The 20217-nt window shown below is 40.3% G+C and overlaps 1 protein-coding gene across 1 annotated transcript in view; it reads left to right on the forward strand.

Annotated features, from left to right (window-relative positions):
- Positions 1 to 20217, forward strand: part of BMP6 (bone morphogenetic protein 6) — a 149943-nt gene that overhangs the window by 106115 nt on the left and 23611 nt on the right. The window contains exon 2 of the mRNA XM_046004657.1: positions 15241 to 15433. Coding sequence (XP_045860613.1) covers positions 15241 to 15433 — 193 coding nt within the window. The remainder of the gene's footprint in view (positions 1 to 15240; positions 15434 to 20217) is intronic.

Here is a 20217-nt window from a genome sequence, read left to right on the forward strand (position 1 = left end):
GAGGGGAAGGTCTTTGAAAGGACAAGGAGATTATATAAGTAAGGGAGAGGGGTGAGGTCCTGGGGAGGGTGTTCAGAAAAACAGATCAGTTTAATATCTCCCAAGAGTGAAGTTTGAGGCTGGAAAAGGTCAGGGGCGAGGCTGGTATGTCAGGGGAATGATTGAAGGCTCTACGCAGGTAGTTTATGAGTTTGGGTCTAGGACTGTGGTACTAGCTGCAGTGTGGAGAGAGGGTGAGCAGGGGGCACAACTCGAGGCAGTGGGATGGCTCTGAACATGGGCAGTGGCCACAGAGAGAGCCAGGTGGGTGAGAGAAACTTCCAGAAGAGTGCCATCCCATAGATTTTTTTCTGCCATGACCGAAACATTCTATGATGTACCTGCCAATACGGTATCCACCAGCCACATGTGGGCATTGAACCCTTTACATGTGGCTGATGCATCTATGGAACTGAATCTTAACTTTTAATTTATTTATATTGAAATAGCAGCATGTGGCTAGGGCATGTGCCTGCTAGATTGGACGGTGCAATTCCAGAAGGTAAAATCAGCAGGAGTTGGTGATTAATGGACCCGTTCAGAGGGACAGTGAACAGCAGTAAAGCTGCAGGGGCACGCTGGTTGGGAGAAGATGAGTTTCATTTTGTGCACGTTGGCGTCACATGCACAGGAGGCATCTGGATGAAGTGTACCAGGTAGTGAGATAAAAACATTCCTTAAAGGAGAGCAGTGAGCTGGAGATGGAAATGTGGGAGGCATTGGCATAAAGTAATAATTGAAATCACTAAAGTGAGTGCCAGGGGGAAGCCCTTTAACTGCCTTTGGCCTCAGATTCATATTGCTCTGATGGTGATAACATTTGCTCTGCCTACCTTCTGGGACTATTCTGAGAAACAGATGAGCTAATATGTATGAAAATGCTTGTAAACTCTTCAAACATTAGGCGTGTTTTATAACATCTTTAGGAGTTGAGAGGAATGTGTCCCAAATGTTGTTTCCCAAACATAACAGATAAAATTAAGACTACAGATTCTGGAAATATGGCAGACTGGATAATTTGTAAGGCCCTCCTGCTAAAATATGACTAGATCCAGGGTAAAGAAAAGCAAATATGTCTACAGCATGGATGTCAGGCACTCAGGGACATCTTTGAAGACTCCCCTGAGTGTGTTTACTGTGAGCAAACAAACCTGAAAGCTGGGTTTCTGTGAATGCCAATACCAGTACTCCTGCAGATCATGAGACCAGCTCAGGGTCCAGGCTGAGGTGGGAGAACTGTCCCGGGGATCCCCACCTTATACCCTCAAATGAGAGATAACTGGGTCCAGGTCAATAATGTTTTTCAAAAAAAGCAAAAGTACATGTTTTTCTTTTTCTTTTTCTTTTCTTTTCTTTCTTTCCTTCTTTTTTTTTTTGGAGAAAAGTAAACAATTTAAACAGTGAGGATGAATTTCAATAAAAAATTACCTAAAAATCTGCAAAGCAAGGAAATAAACCACCAAAATATAAGTCATCAGAAGGATAGGACAGCAATGCAGATTTAAATTTGCCAAGGATTTCAAAGAAAACAGACACTAAGTGAGAACTTATAAGACAGCTATCTAGGAAGTGCACAAAGAATAAAGAGTGGTACAATACATAATGATGATATAGAACAATTGACGATTGAAAATGATGGACCCCACAGCAATGACAATGACAGTTGGAATGAGTAGAGAATTTTAAAACTCATTAAAATGACAAAGTAATAAATGGCTTAAACTATACAGGAAACATGAGTGAAGAGAGAGTTGGTGAACTTGTAGATAAATCTAAAGAAATTTTATAGACAAGAGACAAGATCAATGACTTAAAAAAAAAGCAGTGAAAATTAGGATGACATTCTGGTACACATATAATTATCATTCTTTTTTTTTTATAATTTTTTTTTTCAGCATAACAGTATTCATTGTTTTTGCACAACACCCAGTGCTCCATGCAATACTATAATTATCATTCTTGAAGAGACACTAAAGAGAATTGAGGAGAGTCCTAATCGATGAGCTAAAGGCTAAGAATTTTCCAGAACTAATGGAAGATAGGAATCCACAGATACAGTAAGTGCAATTTAATCTGAGTGGAATAGATAAAAAGAAACAGACCAGCTGGGCATGTTATAGTGAAGCTGCAAGATACCAGGGACAATGACATTATAAAAGCAACCAGAGAAACCAGGTCACCTTAATAAAAGAAGAAGAAGAAAAAAAGGGTTAGTCTAATATAATGAATTACAGACATAACTTCTCTCATGAAGACATTCTTCCCATTAGTGCTCTGCAGTTGAAACTGGAAAGTATGACTCTTCAGAAATATCCTGAAGAACGCAGATGCAAAATCCTCAACAGAATATTAACAAACTAAATTCAACAACACATTAAAAGGATCATATACCAATGTAAATTGGTATGACTACTGTAGAAAACAATATGAAGGGTCCTCAAAAATTAAAGAAAAACAATACCCTAAGATCTGGTAATTCCACTATTGGGTATTTACCCAAAGAAAATAAAAATACTGATTGAAAAGATAGATGCACCTCTATGTTTATTGTTGCATTATTTACAACAGCAAAGATAGGGAAATAACTGAAGTTTCCCTGATAGACACTAATACTATATATATACACACAGCAGAATATTACTTGGCCATAAAAAAGAATGAGATCTTGCCATTTGTGACAAGATGGCTGGACCCAGAGGGTATTATGCTAAGCAAAATAAGCCAAACAGAGAACAATAAATAATATAACATTTCACTTGTATGTGAAATCTAAAAAACAAATGAACAAACACAAACAAACAAAATCATAAATACTGAGAAAAAACTGATAATTGCCAGAGGGGACTGGTGGGGGTTGGAGGATGGGCAAAGTAGGTGAAGGGCATAAGAGGTACAAAAAAAAAATTCCTACATCATGATCAAATGAGATACATTCCAGGGATGCAAGGATGATTCAATATCTGCAAATCTGTCAATGTGATTAACAAAGGATAAAAATTATATGATCATCTAAGATATCTGGGTGGCTCGGTCAGTTAAGGAGCTGGCCCTTGATTTAGGCTCAGGTCATGATCTCTGGGTCTTGAGATCAAGCCCCATGTTGGGATCGGTACTGGGCATGGAGTCTACATAAGATTCTCTCTCTCTCTCTCCTTCTGCCCCTCCCTGACTGACATTTGCACTGTCTCTCTTTTCTTTCTCCCTCTCTAAAATCTTTTTTTTTAAAAATCATATGATCATCTCAATAGATGCTGAAAAAGCATTTGGCAAAATCCAGTATCTATTTATGATAAAAATTCTCAACAAAGCAGGTATAGGGGGAATGTATCTAAACATAATAAAGGCCATATATGATAAGACCAGGCCAATACCATACTCAATGGTGAAAAGCTGAAAGCTTTTTCTCTAAAATCAGTAATAACACAAGAATGATCACTCTTGCCACTTTTATTCAACATAGTATTAGAAATCCTAACCAGAGAAATTAGGCAAGAAAAAAGACCTCTAAAAGGAAGAATTAAAGCTGTCACTATTGACAAAGGACATGATATATATATATTATGTGATGTGATCTATCTATCTATATATATCTCCCTAAAGACTTCATCAAAAACTGTTAGAATAAACAAGTCTAGTATAGTTGCAGGATATAAAACCGACACACAAAAATATATTGCATTTCTTAACACTAATGAATTACCAGATACATTGAGAAAACAATCCCATTTACAGTTACATGAAAAAAGGATAAAATATCCTAGCAAAGCACATAAACCATCATTGCCATGAATGAATCCCTATTTTATACACCTGAAACTAATGTAACATTGTATGTCAACTATCCTAAGAAAAACCACATTAATTTTGACAAAAATTAAAATTTTGGTAACAAGAGAAAAAAGTATAAAATACCTAAGGAAAAATTTAATCAAGGAGCTCAGAGACCTGAAAATTATCAGATGTTAATGAAAGAAATTGAAGAAGATGCCAATCAGTGGAAAGATATTCCATGCTCATGGATTGGAAAAATTGTTAAAATGTCCATACTATCCAAAGCAATATAAAGATTCAGTATAATCCCTGTGAAAATTCCACAGAAACAGAACAAATAATCCTAAAATGTTATGAAATTACATAAGTAGCCAAAGCAATCTTGAGAAAGAAGAACATAGCGGTATCACACTCCCTGATTTTCACAGTACATTACAAAGGTATAGTGATAAAAACAGTATGGTATTGCCATAAAAACAGACACATATATCAATGAAACAGAATAAAGAGCCCAGAGATAAACCCACACATATATAGTCAGTTTATGACAAAAAAACCAAGAATACACAAAGGGGAATGGACAGGCTGTTCAATAAATTGTACAGTTGAACCACTGTCTTTTTTTTTTTTTAATTCTCACAAAGTGTTTTTTTTTTTTTAAGATTTTATTTATTTATTTGACAGAGAGAGAGATCACAAGTAGGTAGAGAGGCAGGCAGAGATAGAGGAGGAAGCAGGCTCCCTGAGGAGCAGAGAGCCCGATGCGGGGCTCGATCCCAGGACCCTGAGATCATGACCTGAGCCGAAGGCAGCGGCTTAATCCACTGAGCCACCCAGGCGCCCGTGAACCACTGTCTTACACTGTACATAAAAATTAACTCAAAATGGATTAAAGACTTAAATTTGTGACCTGAAACCATAAAACTCCTTGAGGAAGACATAGGCAGTAAGCTCCTTGACATGGGACTTGGCGACGATTTTAAGAATCTCAACACCAAAAGCAAAAACAAGAGAAACAAAAATAAACAAGTGGGACTACATCAGACTGAAAACTTCATACACGGCAAAGGGAGCCATCCACAAAATGAAAAGGCAACCTACTGAATGGGAGCGTATTTGCAGATTGTATACCTGATAAGGAGCTAATATGCAAAATACACAAAGAACTCATACAACTCAATAGCAAAAAAAGAAAAAAAAAAACAAACCTTGACTGAAAAATGGGCAGAAGATCTGAATAGACTCGTTTTCCAAACAACCCAACAGATGGCCAACAGGCACATGAGAAGATGTTCAACGTGACTAATCATCAGGGAAATAAAAATCAGAACCACCATGAGCTACTACCTCACACGTTTTAGAATGACTGGTGTCAAAAAGACAAGAGACAACAAGTGCTGGCGAGGATGTGGAGAAAAGGGAACCATCATGCACTGTTGGTGGGAATGTAAATTGGGGCGGCCGCTGCAGAAAACCATATGGGGGGTTCTCAGAAAATTAAAAATAGAACCTACAGTCCAGTAATTCCACTTCCAGGGAGCCAATGAGAATGAAAACATTAAATGGAAGAAGTGTATACACACCCCCCATGCTGATTGCAGCATCATTTACAAGAACTGAAGCATGGCGACAATCTAAGTGTCTATCAGTGGATAACGAAATTGTAGTATATATACATACATATGCAATATGACCGAGCCATCAGAAGGAACGAAATCTTACCATTCATGACAGCATGGGTGGGCCTCAGTGTGGAATAAGTTGAAGAAACACAAAGACCATCCGATCTTTCTTCTGTGTGGAATCTAAGACAAAACCGAAAAACCCAAGCACATAAATACAGTGAACAGATTGGTGATTACAAGAGGCAGGGGTGGAGGGTGGGAGAAATGGGTGAACCGCCTTTTTTTTTTTTTTTCATTTTCTTTCCTTTTTATTTAAAAATTTCAAGTAATTTTTTAAAATTTTATTTATTTATTTGACAGACGATATCACAAGTAGGCAGAGAGAGAAGGGGAGGCAGGCAGAGAAAGAGGGGGAAGCAGGCTTCCCACCGAACAGAGAGCCCGATGTGGGGCTCAATCCCATGACCCCAGGATCATGACCTGAGCCAAAGGCAGAAGCTTAACCCACTGAGCCACTCAGGTGCCCCTAAAAATTTTAAATAATTTTTTAAGAAGTCAGAGGCATGGGAGACCATGCTTTTTAGGCTGTCCCATTTGTGGTTGAAGATGTTAAATTTTTCTTGGCAGTGAAAAAAATACATGTTGTATATATTGATCTTTACCGAGTGTCTGACTGCATCTTTACAGTAATTCTTGTACGTGGGCAACAGCGTGGTTATCTAATATTAATGGGACTCTGTCAAAGCTGCAATTATTCAGTTTAAGTCTTTCCTCGTGACACATGTTTATTGACTTAAGTGCTTGAATGTATTCTCCAATGTTAGCTGAAGTCTGCAAATTTTTCCACTGGAAGACATGTATATAGTTGGGCTACCGAGCATCTTCCCAACCTAGAGTGATAGTGACATCTGTATTTGGGTATGAAAGTGGTTCTAAAATGTTTTAAAAAATAGGAAATGACTCGGTGAACCCTTGATATTAGCAATGATTTGCAGACACTTAGTGTTGGTCCTACAGCTCTTTCCAGTATGTGTGCTGGGTCTAGTCTTAAAAAGCCACTTGAGTTAAAAGGATAGCTCAAAGGATTTCCTTTGCAGGGACAGAACAGTTCTGTGTCTGGATTGTGGTGGTGGTTATAGGAATCTATACCTGTGACAGAAGGTCGCAGAATTATGTATGCACACACATACATGCCAGAAAATGCATGTAGAAATTGGTGAACTCCAAGGTGGGTCTCTAGTCTAGGTAAGTTATTGTATCAACATCCATTTCCTGGTTTTGGTATTGTTACTCAGTTATGGAATATGTTGCAGGGGATCTCCCTACTGTTTATTTTTTTTTAATCATTTCTTTCTGGTATTTTTGTAACTACTTGTGAGTCTATCATTATTTAAAATAAAAATGAAAGTTTAGCAAAGTCAGTTGAGAAAAATAATGACAGCCAGGAAAATAGATTCTTCTTGATATTTGTGATCCTAATAAAACTAAAGAAATGAGTACTTGGAAATAATTGGTGCACCCCAGAGGGTCAAGTCTGTTATCTCATTGTGTTTAACAAGTGAGCTGAATGCTTGCAATATTAAAGTCAGAAGGCCACTGTTGTTATAGACCTTGAAAGACCAGCCAGAACTGTCCTTGTTGCCTAAAATTAAATAAACTTGTACCATAGCATAAAAAAATTGTTTATAGTAGTCAAGGGAATAGCAGGGTTTTTTTTTTTTGTCGTTTTGTTTTGTTTTAAAAGAGTTCCAAGTTTTTCAAGTTTGGTGTATGACCAAGTAGAGGCATGAAACATTTAAAAAATGTAGAATTTATTGTCAATGAATGTAATTTTGCCCAAATGAAGCCATTCTGAATTAACTATTGAGTGAGCCCAGTTAATGAGAAAGTAATGAATATGTGACTAAATATATTATAGGAAGATTGTTCTATGCTTTTCCCACTCATTCTCCCTCTCTTTCATCTCTCTTTTATATTTTCACTTATAACAGGCTTTTATCTCTATTTTTCTCAGGACAACTTTCGTTGAAATAGTTCAGACTGAGCAGGACACCATTCAGAAAATATATTAAAATATCAATATTACAGTATCTTGAGAGCTATCTCCCTATCTCCTTATTTGTAATATGTAATAAAAAGTTCCTTCCTTTCAATGTTACAGAAAAGGAAACATATCAATATTACAATCAAATTAAGCAATAATGAGGAAAAAAGTTGACCTCCAGTAAGACAAATCAAGAAAAAGGGAATTCACAAGTAATATTAGAATGAAAAAGCTGTAGTTAGAGCAGAGATCAAATAATAAGAGAATCCTTTGAAAAATTTCATGGCAGTAAATTGGATAAACTCTGCCCCAAGTGACAAACCTCTATAAAATGCATAATGACTTAAAAAGAAGTAGGTAACTTGAATATTTCTCTACACTGAAAGGAAAATGAATGAGTAATTGAAAATTTTCCCCAAAGGAGAACACCAGGATTAGGTGATTTTACAGATAAGTCCGCCAGCTTTTGAAGGAAGAGATCATTCCCTGAGAAGAAAGAGAGCATCCTGCAACGTATTTCAAAAGCAAATATAACTTGAAATTGAGCAACACTGTCATGAGCTGAGTCCATCAACAGGGTCGCTTCTGAACACAAATGCAAAAATTCCAAACCCCAAGTTCGAAAGGTGACGGAAAAAATAATGTGAGACCTTTGAGGTCAGTGTTATAGACTGTGAGTGTCCCCTAAAATTCATACAGATAAAACCCTAATCCCTAATGAGTGGGTATCAGGAGGTGGGGTCTTGGGTGTTAATTAGGTCTGGAGGAGGGCATGGGGGTGGAGCCCCCATGCTGGGATTAGTGTCCTTACAGGAAGAGGAAGTGATGGATGCTCACACCATCTCTCTCTGCGTGCACAGACCAAGGAAGGCTAAGTGAGGAGCTAGCTAGGAAGAGGGCCTTCCGTAAGCTCTCAACCATGCTGGCATCCTAATCCCAGACTCGTAGCCACCAGAGCTGTGAGACGTAAGTGTTTGCTGTTTCAGCCCCCAGTCTATTGTATTTTTGTTACAGCAGCTTGAACTCACTGAGACAGTCAAGGAAACAGTCAGCTAAATTTTCTTAATAGGTTCAAGAATTTGGAATAGATTTCTTCCTTTACTATTATTTAATCTTAACAATACTGAGCTGGACTCCAAGACTGAAAATGAGCATCTTTGCCTTCTTCCTGATTTTTAAAGGAAATGGTTTGAGAGTGTCACCCTTAAGAATGTTGTTAGCTGGGGTGCCTGGGTGGCTCAGTGGGTTAAGCCGCTGCCTTCGGCTCGGGTCATGATCTCAGGGTCCTGGGATCGAGTCCCGCATCGGGCTCTCTGCTCCGCAGGGAGCCTGCTTCCCTCTCTCTTTCTCTGCCTGCCTCTCTATCTACTTGTGATCTCTCTCTGTCAAATAAATAAATAAAATATTTAAAAAAAAAAAAAAGAAGAATGTTGTTAGCTGTAGTTTTTTTAAGAAGGACACCTGATCAGATTAGTGGAGTTCTTTCAGTTCCTGGTTTGCTTGTTTGGAAAGACTTAAGAGACAGAACGACCAAGTATAATGAGTGGGTCCTGTTTGGCCCCCCACTCCAATAAACCAAAAGCAGAAAGACAGTTTTTTGAGGTATTTGAGGAAATTTGATTATGGGTATGAGAGAACAACAACAAATTATTTCAACTTAGGTGTGGTCGTGCATTGTGATAGTGTAAGAAAATGTCCGTTTTTAGTGGTTATTTTTTGTGTGTGGTAAAATATGCCTGATATAAAATTTGCTACTTTAGCCATTTTTAAGTGTATGAATTCTACAGCATTAAATGCTTTTACATTGTTGTGCAACTATCACCACCGTCTATCTCCAGAAAGTTTTCATCTTCCCAAGGTGAAACTCTCTTCCCTGTTGAACACGATCTCCCCGTCCCTCCAACCCAGCCCCTGGAAACCACCCTCTACTTTCTGTCTCTATGAATTTGACTCCTCTGGGTACTGCCTATAAGGACATACAGTATTTGTCTTTTTCTGACTGCCTTGTTTCACCTTGCACAATGTCCTCAAGGTTTATCCATGTTGTGGCCTGTATCAGAATTTCCTTTCTTTTTAAAAGCTAACTAATATTTCACTGTATATATCTGCTGCATTGTTTATCCATTCATCCATCAACAAACACTTCCGTGGCTTCTACTCTTTGGCTACTAGGACTGCTGCTAAGAACATGGGCGTACAAATATCTGTTCAAGTCCTTGTTTTCAATTGTTTCAGATACCCATATATATGTAAAATTGGGATTGCTGGACCGTATGGTGATTCTGTGTTTGAGGAATTGCGAAACTTTTCTACAGCAGCTGCAACATTTCATGTTCCCACCAGCAATGCATAAGGAAGGGTTCTTCTTTCTCCACATCCTTGCCAAGGCTTGTTGAGAAAGTGTCCATGTTTTTAATGGGTTTATATGAGATAGAGCTGAAGAAGAATCATTAGTCACTCATTGCCTACAGAGCAACCATGCCCCACCCATGGGACTTAGGTCCCCACCCCCCCAGCTGACAGGCAGCATGGCCATCTGCTTGGGCAGCCTTTGGTCTTAGCTGTGACCATGCCTATGTTTTCCATGTGTGCCTATAAAATTTCCATTACGCCTCTGAAAGACTTTAAGGGAAGAAAGGAAAACATTCTGATTTTGTGATATGTACATATGTAGTAAAACTGTTAGTTTTTAAAAGGCAAGAAAATGCTAGACATTATTCATGATTCTAGAGACCTTTCAGGCAGGGATGGGGGATGGCACCATAGAATTGGTCATGATCTGGTTTTTAAGATGGTACTGGTTTCTTCAGTTCTTTATTTTTATTTTTTAAGATTTTATTTATTTATTTAATGGACAGAGATCACAAGGCAGGGCAGGGAGCAGGCTCCCCGCCGAGCAGAGAGCCCGATGCAGGGCTCGATCCCAGGACCCAGGGATCATGACCTGAGCCAAAGGCAGAAGCTTTAACCCACTGAGCCACCCAGGTGTACCTCCTCAGTTCCTTATTATCGTGCCTCATTACCCCCATAAATTGCATATATCCTTTTGTATATTTAGTATTACGTAACTTACATTTTTAATCCTCAACTAGTGACTTTTATTCCTTAGGACTGTGGTTCCAGCTTGTTGGTCAAAGGTCCAGGGCTGGTCTGAAATTTTAGCTGGTATGGTCAAAGGCAGAAAGAGAGGATAGAATGAGTTCTGTAAAGCTAAATGTATTTGATTTCAAGGATTGTACATGTTCTTCAATTACATCCTATTTTATTTGGTGTTAAGAGGACCTTCAGAAATGAGCATAGAGTTAAAATGATGCAGTTTGTTGTCTTGTTCTATTGTCTTTGCAAATGGCAAACAGAAAAAGTAGACGACCTTGTGTAGGGTCATTACCATTGAAAAATATTTTCGCTGGTCCTTGAAATGAAAAATTCCAGGAATTATTGCCTCAGAGAACACAGAACTGTATTCATGAGACAAACACCAAGGCTGGTGATACTCACGGTAGTGATTTCACTCACTACCTTTTACACAGAATGCATCTCTTCAACTTAAACAGGTAATTTAGAGGAAACATTGATTGGCCCTATCTAAAGGCTCTTGAATAAATTTGAATTACTCAGCGGAGGCATGCTCTAAGTCAGTAGGGCTAGAGTCTCAAACATCAGCTGATGATCACAATTAACATCTGAGTACATACTCTACTATTGACTATTTCGTAGAGATTTTCTCCCCTGAATCCTCAGAATTACGATTATTGCCATTTAACTGATAACTGAGACTTTGGGTAATGTCTTGCTCAGCATCACAGAAGCCAGGAAAAGGGGACCTGGAATTCGGAACCATTTTGACGGTATAACACTTCATTGATGCTTGTTTTTAGTACTTAATTAGCTACCACCACTGGTGGGGTGTTGGCCCCACCAGTGAAAAGCTAAAATGCTAAGGGCTGCAAAATAGGTCCTGAGTGTTGAATTCAGAACTCAGCCCAGTCCCTTTCAGTATCTCTTATATTTTGAATTGTCTTGAGATTAAATGAGTCCAGAATCCTAGCGTTTGAAGGCAGGGATGTAGAGTTCACAGGAAACATTACAGTTTTACCACTGAGGTCTTCACATGAACATGTAGGCAGTGACCTAATGGCATTTCTTTCTTGTGTCCCTATGAGACATTAGCAAATACGTGATATAAATTCAGTTGGAGGCAAAAGACTTTGGGGGAAAAAGGAGTTCCAGGCAAACTCCAGTTCTTGGTGGCTGAGGCATTGTGGGAAGAGGGAAGAAGATGGTATAGCTTCTGGCCAAGAGGCATAAACAGAAGTTCAGAAGACAGTGGAGTGAATGGGGTTTTTTGGTTTGTTTGTTTTTTGTTTTTCAGTTGTTTTTCTTAAATTAACATATAATGTATTATTAGCCCCAGGGGTACAGTTCTGTGAATAGCACATGCCCTCTCCAATGTCCATAACCCAACCTCCCTCTCCCTATCCCCCTCCTCCCAGCAGCCCTCAGTTTGTTTTGTGAGATTAAGAGTCTCTTATGGTTTGTCTCCCTCCCAATCAGGAGTGAAGTTTTTGAGTGAGAGAGCTTAAAACGAGGGGGTGTGGGCAGTCAGGTTCCTTAATCACCTCAGAGATAAAGGAAAGGCAAAAGAAAATTCAGAGTGCTTCCAGACAATGTTGTCTCGGTGGAGGAGAAGTGGGAAGATGCTTATATAAGGCAGTGCATTCTAATTCATATTGTAGTAATGCGAAGGCTTTGCACTATGCTCCTGTTTTCTCATTTTTAGATTCTTCATCTCTTCACGTTTGTCTGCGAGCACTTACCAGGGCTCCTCCTCGGTCATACATGCTGCCTCCCAGCATTTCAAAATCCTTCTGAATCGCATGCACTTTCCCCTCTTCCCAGCAAGATCAGACTTCCCCTTCTCTTTCTCTCATCCTCTCCTGTCCTCCTTTTTCTTCTTGTGTCAGTTGCCTATTCTTGTGTAACAAATCACCCCAAATCACAGGGGCTTTAAATCAATGTGCTGTCATCTCCCACAGCCTTGGGAAAGGACCACACTCAACTGGGTGATTCTGACACAAGGTCTGTCATGCAGCTGTAGTCAGATGCCAGCGGGGGCTGGAGTCCTCCAGCATCTCCACTGGGGTGGGCATCTAAGATGACATCTTAGCTAAAGGTGTGGTGCTTCAGCTGAAGTGGTCAGAGTCTGACTGGACTCTTCCCTCTCTCCCTTCATCTGTCTCTTCATGTACCATACAGCATCGCTATGTGGTTAGCTTGGGCTTCCTCACAGCATGGAGGTTCAGAGTAGTTGGACTTCTTCCATGGTAACCATCTTTCTCCCAGATAAGCATTCCAAGAAACCTAAGTGGAAGGAAGTTCAAAGCTTGGAAGTCACTGAGCACTACTGTTGCTTGGTTGATTGGTCAAGAGAAGGTCACAGAGTCCACCTCGGGGTGGGGGGGGGGCAACCCAACAGTATGAATATAGGGAGGTGTGGTGATGATGCACTTCTCTACAACTAATACTGCATTTCTAATTTATTGAAATTTCTGTTTACTTCTTATGACCAAAATGTCTTAAGTCACTGTCTTATATCTTGGGTCACAGCCATGATTTATGATTTCTTCTTTGTAGTTGTCATTTATATTCATAGCAATTGAAAGAGTTCCTTGAGGAATTCTTATGGATTCTTTTGAATGAATCTTAATGTATTTTTATTTATTGATATTAAAATTTAAGTACCCAAACGGCCCCATGGAAAAGCTATGGACTTTTTCTTTTCTTTTCTTTTCTTTCTTTTTTTAAAATCTCTTTGGGAAATCAGATTTGATTCACTTTTTTTTTTTTTAAAGATTTTATTTATTTATTTGACAGACAGATCACAAGTAGGGAGAGAGGCAGGCAGAGAGAGAGAAGGAAGCAGGCTCACTGCTGAGCAGAGAGCCCGATGTGGCGCTTGATCCCAGGACTCTGGGATCATGACCTGAGCCGAAGGCAGAGGCTTTAACCCACTGAGCCACCCAAGTGCCCCAGATATGATTTATTTTTAACCGCTGATGATAACATATCACACTTAAAGGGAGATCGGTTTTAGGAAAAAGTGATACACCCTCAGGTATGGGTGTCCTTCAGTGAACTCACCAGCAAGATTGCTTTTCATGTTTAGCCACTAATTAGAAAATCCGTTCTCTCGTTGGGACTGAACCATGCTTTACTTTCTGGTTAGACCTTTTTTTTTTTTTTTACTTTTATCAAGCTCTTACACAAGTCAAAGCTTATTATTATTATTATTATTTTATAACCCTCACACCAAAAAGAGATAACTTGAGTCTAAAAGATTTAGCGTATTCCCATGGCATTTTCAGAAATTCTTTATTTAAAACCTCCTACCTATAGATGGCTTAACTTTCCTCAGCTTCTGCAAATGCCATTGAGGCCTTACGTTCTTGTAAAGAGTTATTGGCTTTTTTTATTTTTTAAAGAAACTAAATCTCCAAAGCTTTTCTCTAGTGATTATGGAGAACAACATAAGTGGGAGAAAAAAGGACAGTTGGAGGTAGCAAATAATTTGATTTTTTTCCCCCTACCCACAGCCCTGGGAACACTCTGCCATGAAGGATTAATTTGCTCGTGAGATTTCACCGTGGTTGCCATTAAGAAAAAAACTAACAGGAACAGTAGGGCAGAAGTGTTTCCAAACCCGGGAGAAAAGAGTCAAGGATTTATGGTGGGAAGCAGAGAAGTCCGTTTTCTCTTTTATAGCGTTTATGAGGGAAGCTCCAAGGTTGATACTGCTTGTCTCACAGAGGACTTGACACAGACAGTTGGAAGCCCCACTCTCAGAAATGGTCCTTAGTGGGTGTAGTTTTCCATAGTTTGTCTTTGTGCAGGGGCAAGAGTTCGTTAAAAAAAAAAAAAAAAAAAAAAAAAGATTTCAGACTCCATTCTTCCCCAGTTTTTAGAAAAGCATTAGAAAAAACAGCCAGGTATACTGTTGGTCATTCGCTTCCACGTGTCCATCCTCACAGTTGGGGTCTGCGATTGAGCGGAGGGGCCCCCGGCCTCTGAGTCCGGCAGCCCTCCCTTTGTTCTGGGAGAAGGAGGGCAGTGCACTCCGTCCGGTGAGAGTGGCATTTTCTCTGAAGCTTTACCCTAAACTCCTCCACAAAACTTTCTACTGAACAGCAGGCAAAATACAAGGACCCTTGGACCTTTTGGGCTGAGGCCGATGCGCAGCTCATTCCCTTCCCACGTGAGGCCCCCCTCCCAGAGCACGGCCCAGGAGCACCCTTGGTCATGCCAACTGCTTGATGGGGGGAGATGACCTAACCTGAGGGGGCCACGAAGGGGTCACCGGGGCCAAGATCACCAGGGACATTCTTATTCATCCTTTCCTTCATTCTCACCACTTCCTTGGGAATCCCTGTTAATTCCTGCCTCTGAAAGTGAGGGAAGCCAAAGCCAAGAGTTTACATAATTTGCTTTCGTACAACTGACTTCAACCAAGTATGTAAGGTATTTCGACCAAATAAAACCTAAGAATTTTACTTAATCGTTGGGTAAAATGAGGGATTTTAATCTCGGCCTGTCTGACAGCCCAGCCACTGTTGGTTCTTGCCCCCCTCCCCCAGTCCCTCTCCTAAGCCTTTGGTAACCGGTAAAATCCACTTATGAATGGAAATGGGGCAGCTTTCTTGAGATGAGCCTGTGGCACTTAGTCCAGTAACAATAGTTGTCACTCTCTCTTGTTTAATCTTATAGTGGAGTACGAGAAGGAGTTCTCCCCTGGCCAGCGACACCACAAAGAGTTCAAGTTCAACTTATCCCAGATTCCTGAGGGTGAGGCGGTGACGGCTGCAGAATTCCGCATCTACAAGGACTGTGTTGTGGGGAGTTTTAAAAACCAAACTTTTCTTATCAGCATTTATCAAGTCTTGCAGGAGCATCAGCACAGGTATGAAGGCTCAAGGCACCCCAACGGGTGGGGCTGGCCCCCATTTCTTACCCTGCCATCATCTAACCCCAAGTATGTCTGTGGAAGGGCGTTTGGAGGTCAGAGGCATTGTGTGAACATGATGAGGGAGAGATGTGCTCTGAATGGTAGTGTTCAGCCAGCAAGACGACTTTTTTGTTACTAAAATGAAGATTTTCCAAATAGTTTTCCTCTCCTGAGCAAAGCCAATGGACAGTATCCACTCAGCATCCTTTGTGATTGGAGAACAAATGATACTAATTCAAGTTAGTAGAAAGCTGTGTGTTTGCATATAATATATACACATACGTGATCTAGTATATTTCTGTGTGTGTGTGTGTATGTGTGTGTGGGTGTGTGTGTGTGTCAAATGTATCTCTTCTCATTTGGATACAAGGAAACAATACGCTATCCTTCCCCATTGTGTCTGTAACAGTCCTGCTTTTTGAAATGAGGCCAGACTGTTTTTACAAAAGAACTTCAACAGAGTATGCTCTGGGGGCTGTCTACCAATAAAGAAAAACTTCCACGGAGGGATTTCTGGAGGAACGGAAGGACCAAGGGGAGAACCATTGCAGCAGCTAGTTCGGTCCTGTAGCATGCAGGAATTAAGCCAGTGACCTTGACTTGGGCTTCGTATCCGGGGGTCAGTTCAGTGTTTGGGCAGGAATTAGCACCGCTGCACTCTCAGTGCCCATGGCACGGCACGTGGTGAGACAGCCTGGCAATTACACGAGAAATAGGCTGATAACAATTAAAGGAAGAAAACGCAAACTGTGCAAGGGATTTGCCGGCTTTGGTTTCATGCATCACGTCCGATTCTTGCTTTTGGTCTTGGAAATCTGTTGACTTCCCAAGAATGTCCAAAGGTTGAGGAATGACTTTGGTTTCTCCTGGACTTAGGGATCTGTGTGTGGTTCTGCTACAAACAGGCACACTAAAATAATAACGAACATTAACTTGCCCCATAAAAGGCTTATTTTGAGAGCACTCCCAACGTTTGGCCCCTGCGCATGTTCGAGTGTGTAATGAGGGAAACAGAGGAGAAGCAAAGACACATGCCAGGCTTTGGGGACACGTCATGGTGTTGATTATAAGAACTGTTGGTTGTATGTGAGTTCTTAGTAGGGCCAGTTAAAGTAAAATATAGCCACTGTGGTGTCTATAACTAACATTTCAGAATGAAGGGAAGGTTTTTCTGATGTCTGATTTTCACCCTAAACAAAAGTTTCATCAATGACTTAACCATTGAGGGCCTCTTTTGAAATAATAAATTGATCACTGATAGATTTTTGTCTTGTTATTTCAGAGAGAACTGATACTCGGTGGTGATTCGTTGGGCCTGATTTAGCCATTGATTTTCAATCTGCCTAATTATCTGCCCACTGTATCTGGTAAAAATAACCGACTAGTACCTTTCCGGCTCAGACATCGGTTCGAAATACATGGTTTTCTCTGTTCTGCAGGAAAGGTTTTTTAAAGTGAAAACACTAGATTGGCATTTTTTTTTAACTACAGGATTTTTCAAAATTATTATTTAAAAAATAGAGCAAGCAGACCATTTGTAAGGTTTATATTGAACTCTGGCCAAAAACGAACAGCTGCCTTGTGCTTAAGATGGTGGTGTCATACTTTCTGGAGGCCAGCAGTGAGTTTGGAAAACAAAGTCCCAAACAGTCCCAACCTTTGATGACTCTGTCAAAGCAGAGTTGTCATTTCCCTGCCTTCTAGGACAGGAGTATCTGGTGATTGAGTATATGTTGAACTTTTGTGCATAGGAAAGGGGAAATATGGGGAGGATTGGCAGAATTTCTTGCTTTTGAAGGGCTCCAGGTTGGCCAACAGGAGATTTTCTTTTCTTATCAGTGGGCGAGGAGCCCAGGCCTCCTGCTGTCTCCTGATGTTCTTCCAGAGGCCTCCAGATTTAACTGCAGGACCTTCTGGGCAAGGTTTGATCTCCCCATCTGTACCGTCTTGGGGTGTCCTGGCTAGAAACGATCCTCCCGGCTTGGGAAGAAACTCACTTGTCTAATCTACGTGTGAGTGAAATTTGTAGTATTTGACGGATTAACTTAATGTCACCAAAGTTTGTTTTGCAAAAATCGTTGGCCTCCTTGAAAAAGAAAAATACAAAAAGGCAGATTTTTCGATGCTGAGTCATACCTCGGCTGAGGCAGAAGTTAGGTGTTGGGCCTCTTGATAGTAAAGCAGCTAAGAAGCCTGACCTAGGGGATGGTCAGAAAAGATTCTTGGAAGATTGGCCATAGTTATGAATTCTGCAGAAACATATTCCTCTTAACCGATAAGAAATCACTGGGCCAGGTAAGTTAAAAAAAGTGACTACTTAAATAGCTGGTGCTTTGAGTCAGAACAGGGGAACATTGAATACTTCAGTTAAAACCTGAGAATAAGCCCTGAGATAACACTGTAAGTCATGAAAAGATCTGGAGCGCCCCAGTGAGCAAAGCTGGGTCGGCAACCCACAGCATGTGCGGTTAAATCAGAGTAGCACAGGGCATTAATATGTGGTGTTATAAATCATTGTTTTTTTAAGGACACTGGTAAAAATTGGCATCTGCAGAGCACTTAGAGTTTGGGAAGAGTCTTCTGACATCTCTTCTGGCTAGGATTTAACCACTGACCCCGTCAGATAAGCAGGGCAGGCATGTTACCTTTTAAGAGAATGAAACCTGGCACATAGAGGAGTTTTGCCACGTCCAAGTGTTGTCTGCTGTTTCCCAAAAGTCACCCCGATGACATGGGGTCAGTCCCAAGGTCAAGGTGAAGCAACAATAAAAGGTCAGCAATCCCCTGAGTGGACGTCCCTCATCTCCGTCTGCTTAGCTGGGATGCAGACATGCTGAGGCTGCTTCTGTGTGCATGTCCAGTGAGATGGGTCAGTTAGGATTCAGGCCCTGGTTCTTTGACTTCGCAGGCTTTGCTTTTCTTTTTTAAAGATTTTATTTTTATTTATTTGATAGAGAGAGATATCACAAGTAGGCAAAGAGGCAGGCAGAGAGAGAGGGAGAAGCAGTCTCCCTGCTGAGCAGAGAGCCTGATGTGGGGCTCAATCCTGAGATCATGACCTGAGCCGAAGACAGAGGCTTAACCCACTGAGCCACCCAGGCACCCCTTACCAGGCTTTTCTATTGTTGATCTATTGATCAAGCATTCATCTGTTGTCCGCTTTTCTAGAGGAAGGGTATGGACAAGAAAAAAGACTAGAAGAAAATGTATGCAAAAGTATTTGTACTTATTCCTAGTGTTATCTGTTTGTCCATTGGCTTTACCATGTTCTCCCCAAATTCCTACACACCGAGCTGTCTGCGGCTTGGAGTGGAAAGGCTGCTCTGAAAACCTTTGACCTGTATTTATGATGGTAGCATGTTGCTTTTCAGAACATGTACTCATGATCTTTACTTTTATAGCACCTTTCAGATTAATAGTGCAATTTTGAGGCCTTTCAAGAATATAATTTTCATCTACATTTCTTGTTTGGTTAAAAACACTCTCTTACCATTCTTAATTGAATTTTGTATAATTAGAAGTCAAAGTCAAACAGCATCTCTTGAAAGCCAGCCAGAAATGTTTTTGGTGTCTGAAAGATGGCCCTATTTGATACATGAGTTAGCCCACTTACTTCTGCTAGTTTCGAAATTCCATTTTCTACCCTGTATGTTTTGGCATCAGCGTGGCTGGCAGTGATGGTCTGTCCTCTGTGTATATGATAACTTTCCTGCATTCTATCGTGGTGCAGTCTGTGGAAGACCTGGAGAGTGAGAATTAATTCCCAGATTTAAAATTCAGTTCCTCCTGGTGTAAGCAATATCACAGCCTTCTCCTCTGTTGTCAAACAGGCAAAGTCTCCTTCCTTCCTTGCCTCCTTCCTCCTTTCCTTTCTTTTCCTTTCGTTCTTCCTTTCTTTCTCTCTTTCTTTCTTTCTTTCTTTCTTTCTTTCTTATTCTTTCTTATTTTTCCTTCCTTCCTTCCACAGGTTTTATCTTAACTTTATTATCTTTAGGATGTGAAGACCTGCATCTTTGAGTCAAGGGATCAGGGCAATGCCACATTAGAGATGGACTTTGAAACCAAGAAAGATTTCCTTGGGTCACCCAGAAGCCATGCTAGCAGAGTCCCCGGGAGCAATCTCAGACTGAATTATTGCTACGCTAAATTTTGGACAAAGTTCACCCTTTCTGAACTGTTTCACAGATAGAATGTAATTGTTTCAGGAGAGAAAATAACTGTCAAAGGGCAAAAACACATTTTTCCAGAATTTTTAGTTTGATAATGTTCCTCTGAACCATTCGCAGAGACAGAGGATGCAGGAATAAGTGAGGAAAGGGGAATGAAGATGAATTCAGGTTTGGACATGTGTGAGACATGAGTAGATGCCCCAGAGGCAGTGGGATATGAAAGTTTTTAGTTCAGCAGGATGAGCTAACCTAGTAGATATTTGAGATCCTCCGTGAACTAGTGAAATAGATTAAATAGCCTAGTTGTATAAGAATAGAAATACATAACTGATCTAGTATCTTTTATTGAAAATACTTTCTTTTTTCCATGACCTTCAGTGGCTTCTTTGTCGTAAATCAAGTGACCAGGTATGTGTGGGTCTGGTCCTAACACCTTTATACCAATCGTATGCTCTTCATTCTCTTAGTTTTATAAGAAGGCTTGATAACTGGTGGATAAATTCTTCAAATACTGAGACTTTCTTGGCTATTTATGGCCATTTGCATTACCACATAAATCACAAAATCAGC

Source organism: Meles meles, chromosome 5 (genome assembly GCF_922984935.1).
Source record: "Meles meles chromosome 5, mMelMel3.1 paternal haplotype, whole genome shotgun sequence".
Classification (NCBI taxonomy): Eukaryota; Metazoa; Chordata; class Mammalia; order Carnivora; family Mustelidae; genus Meles; species Meles meles.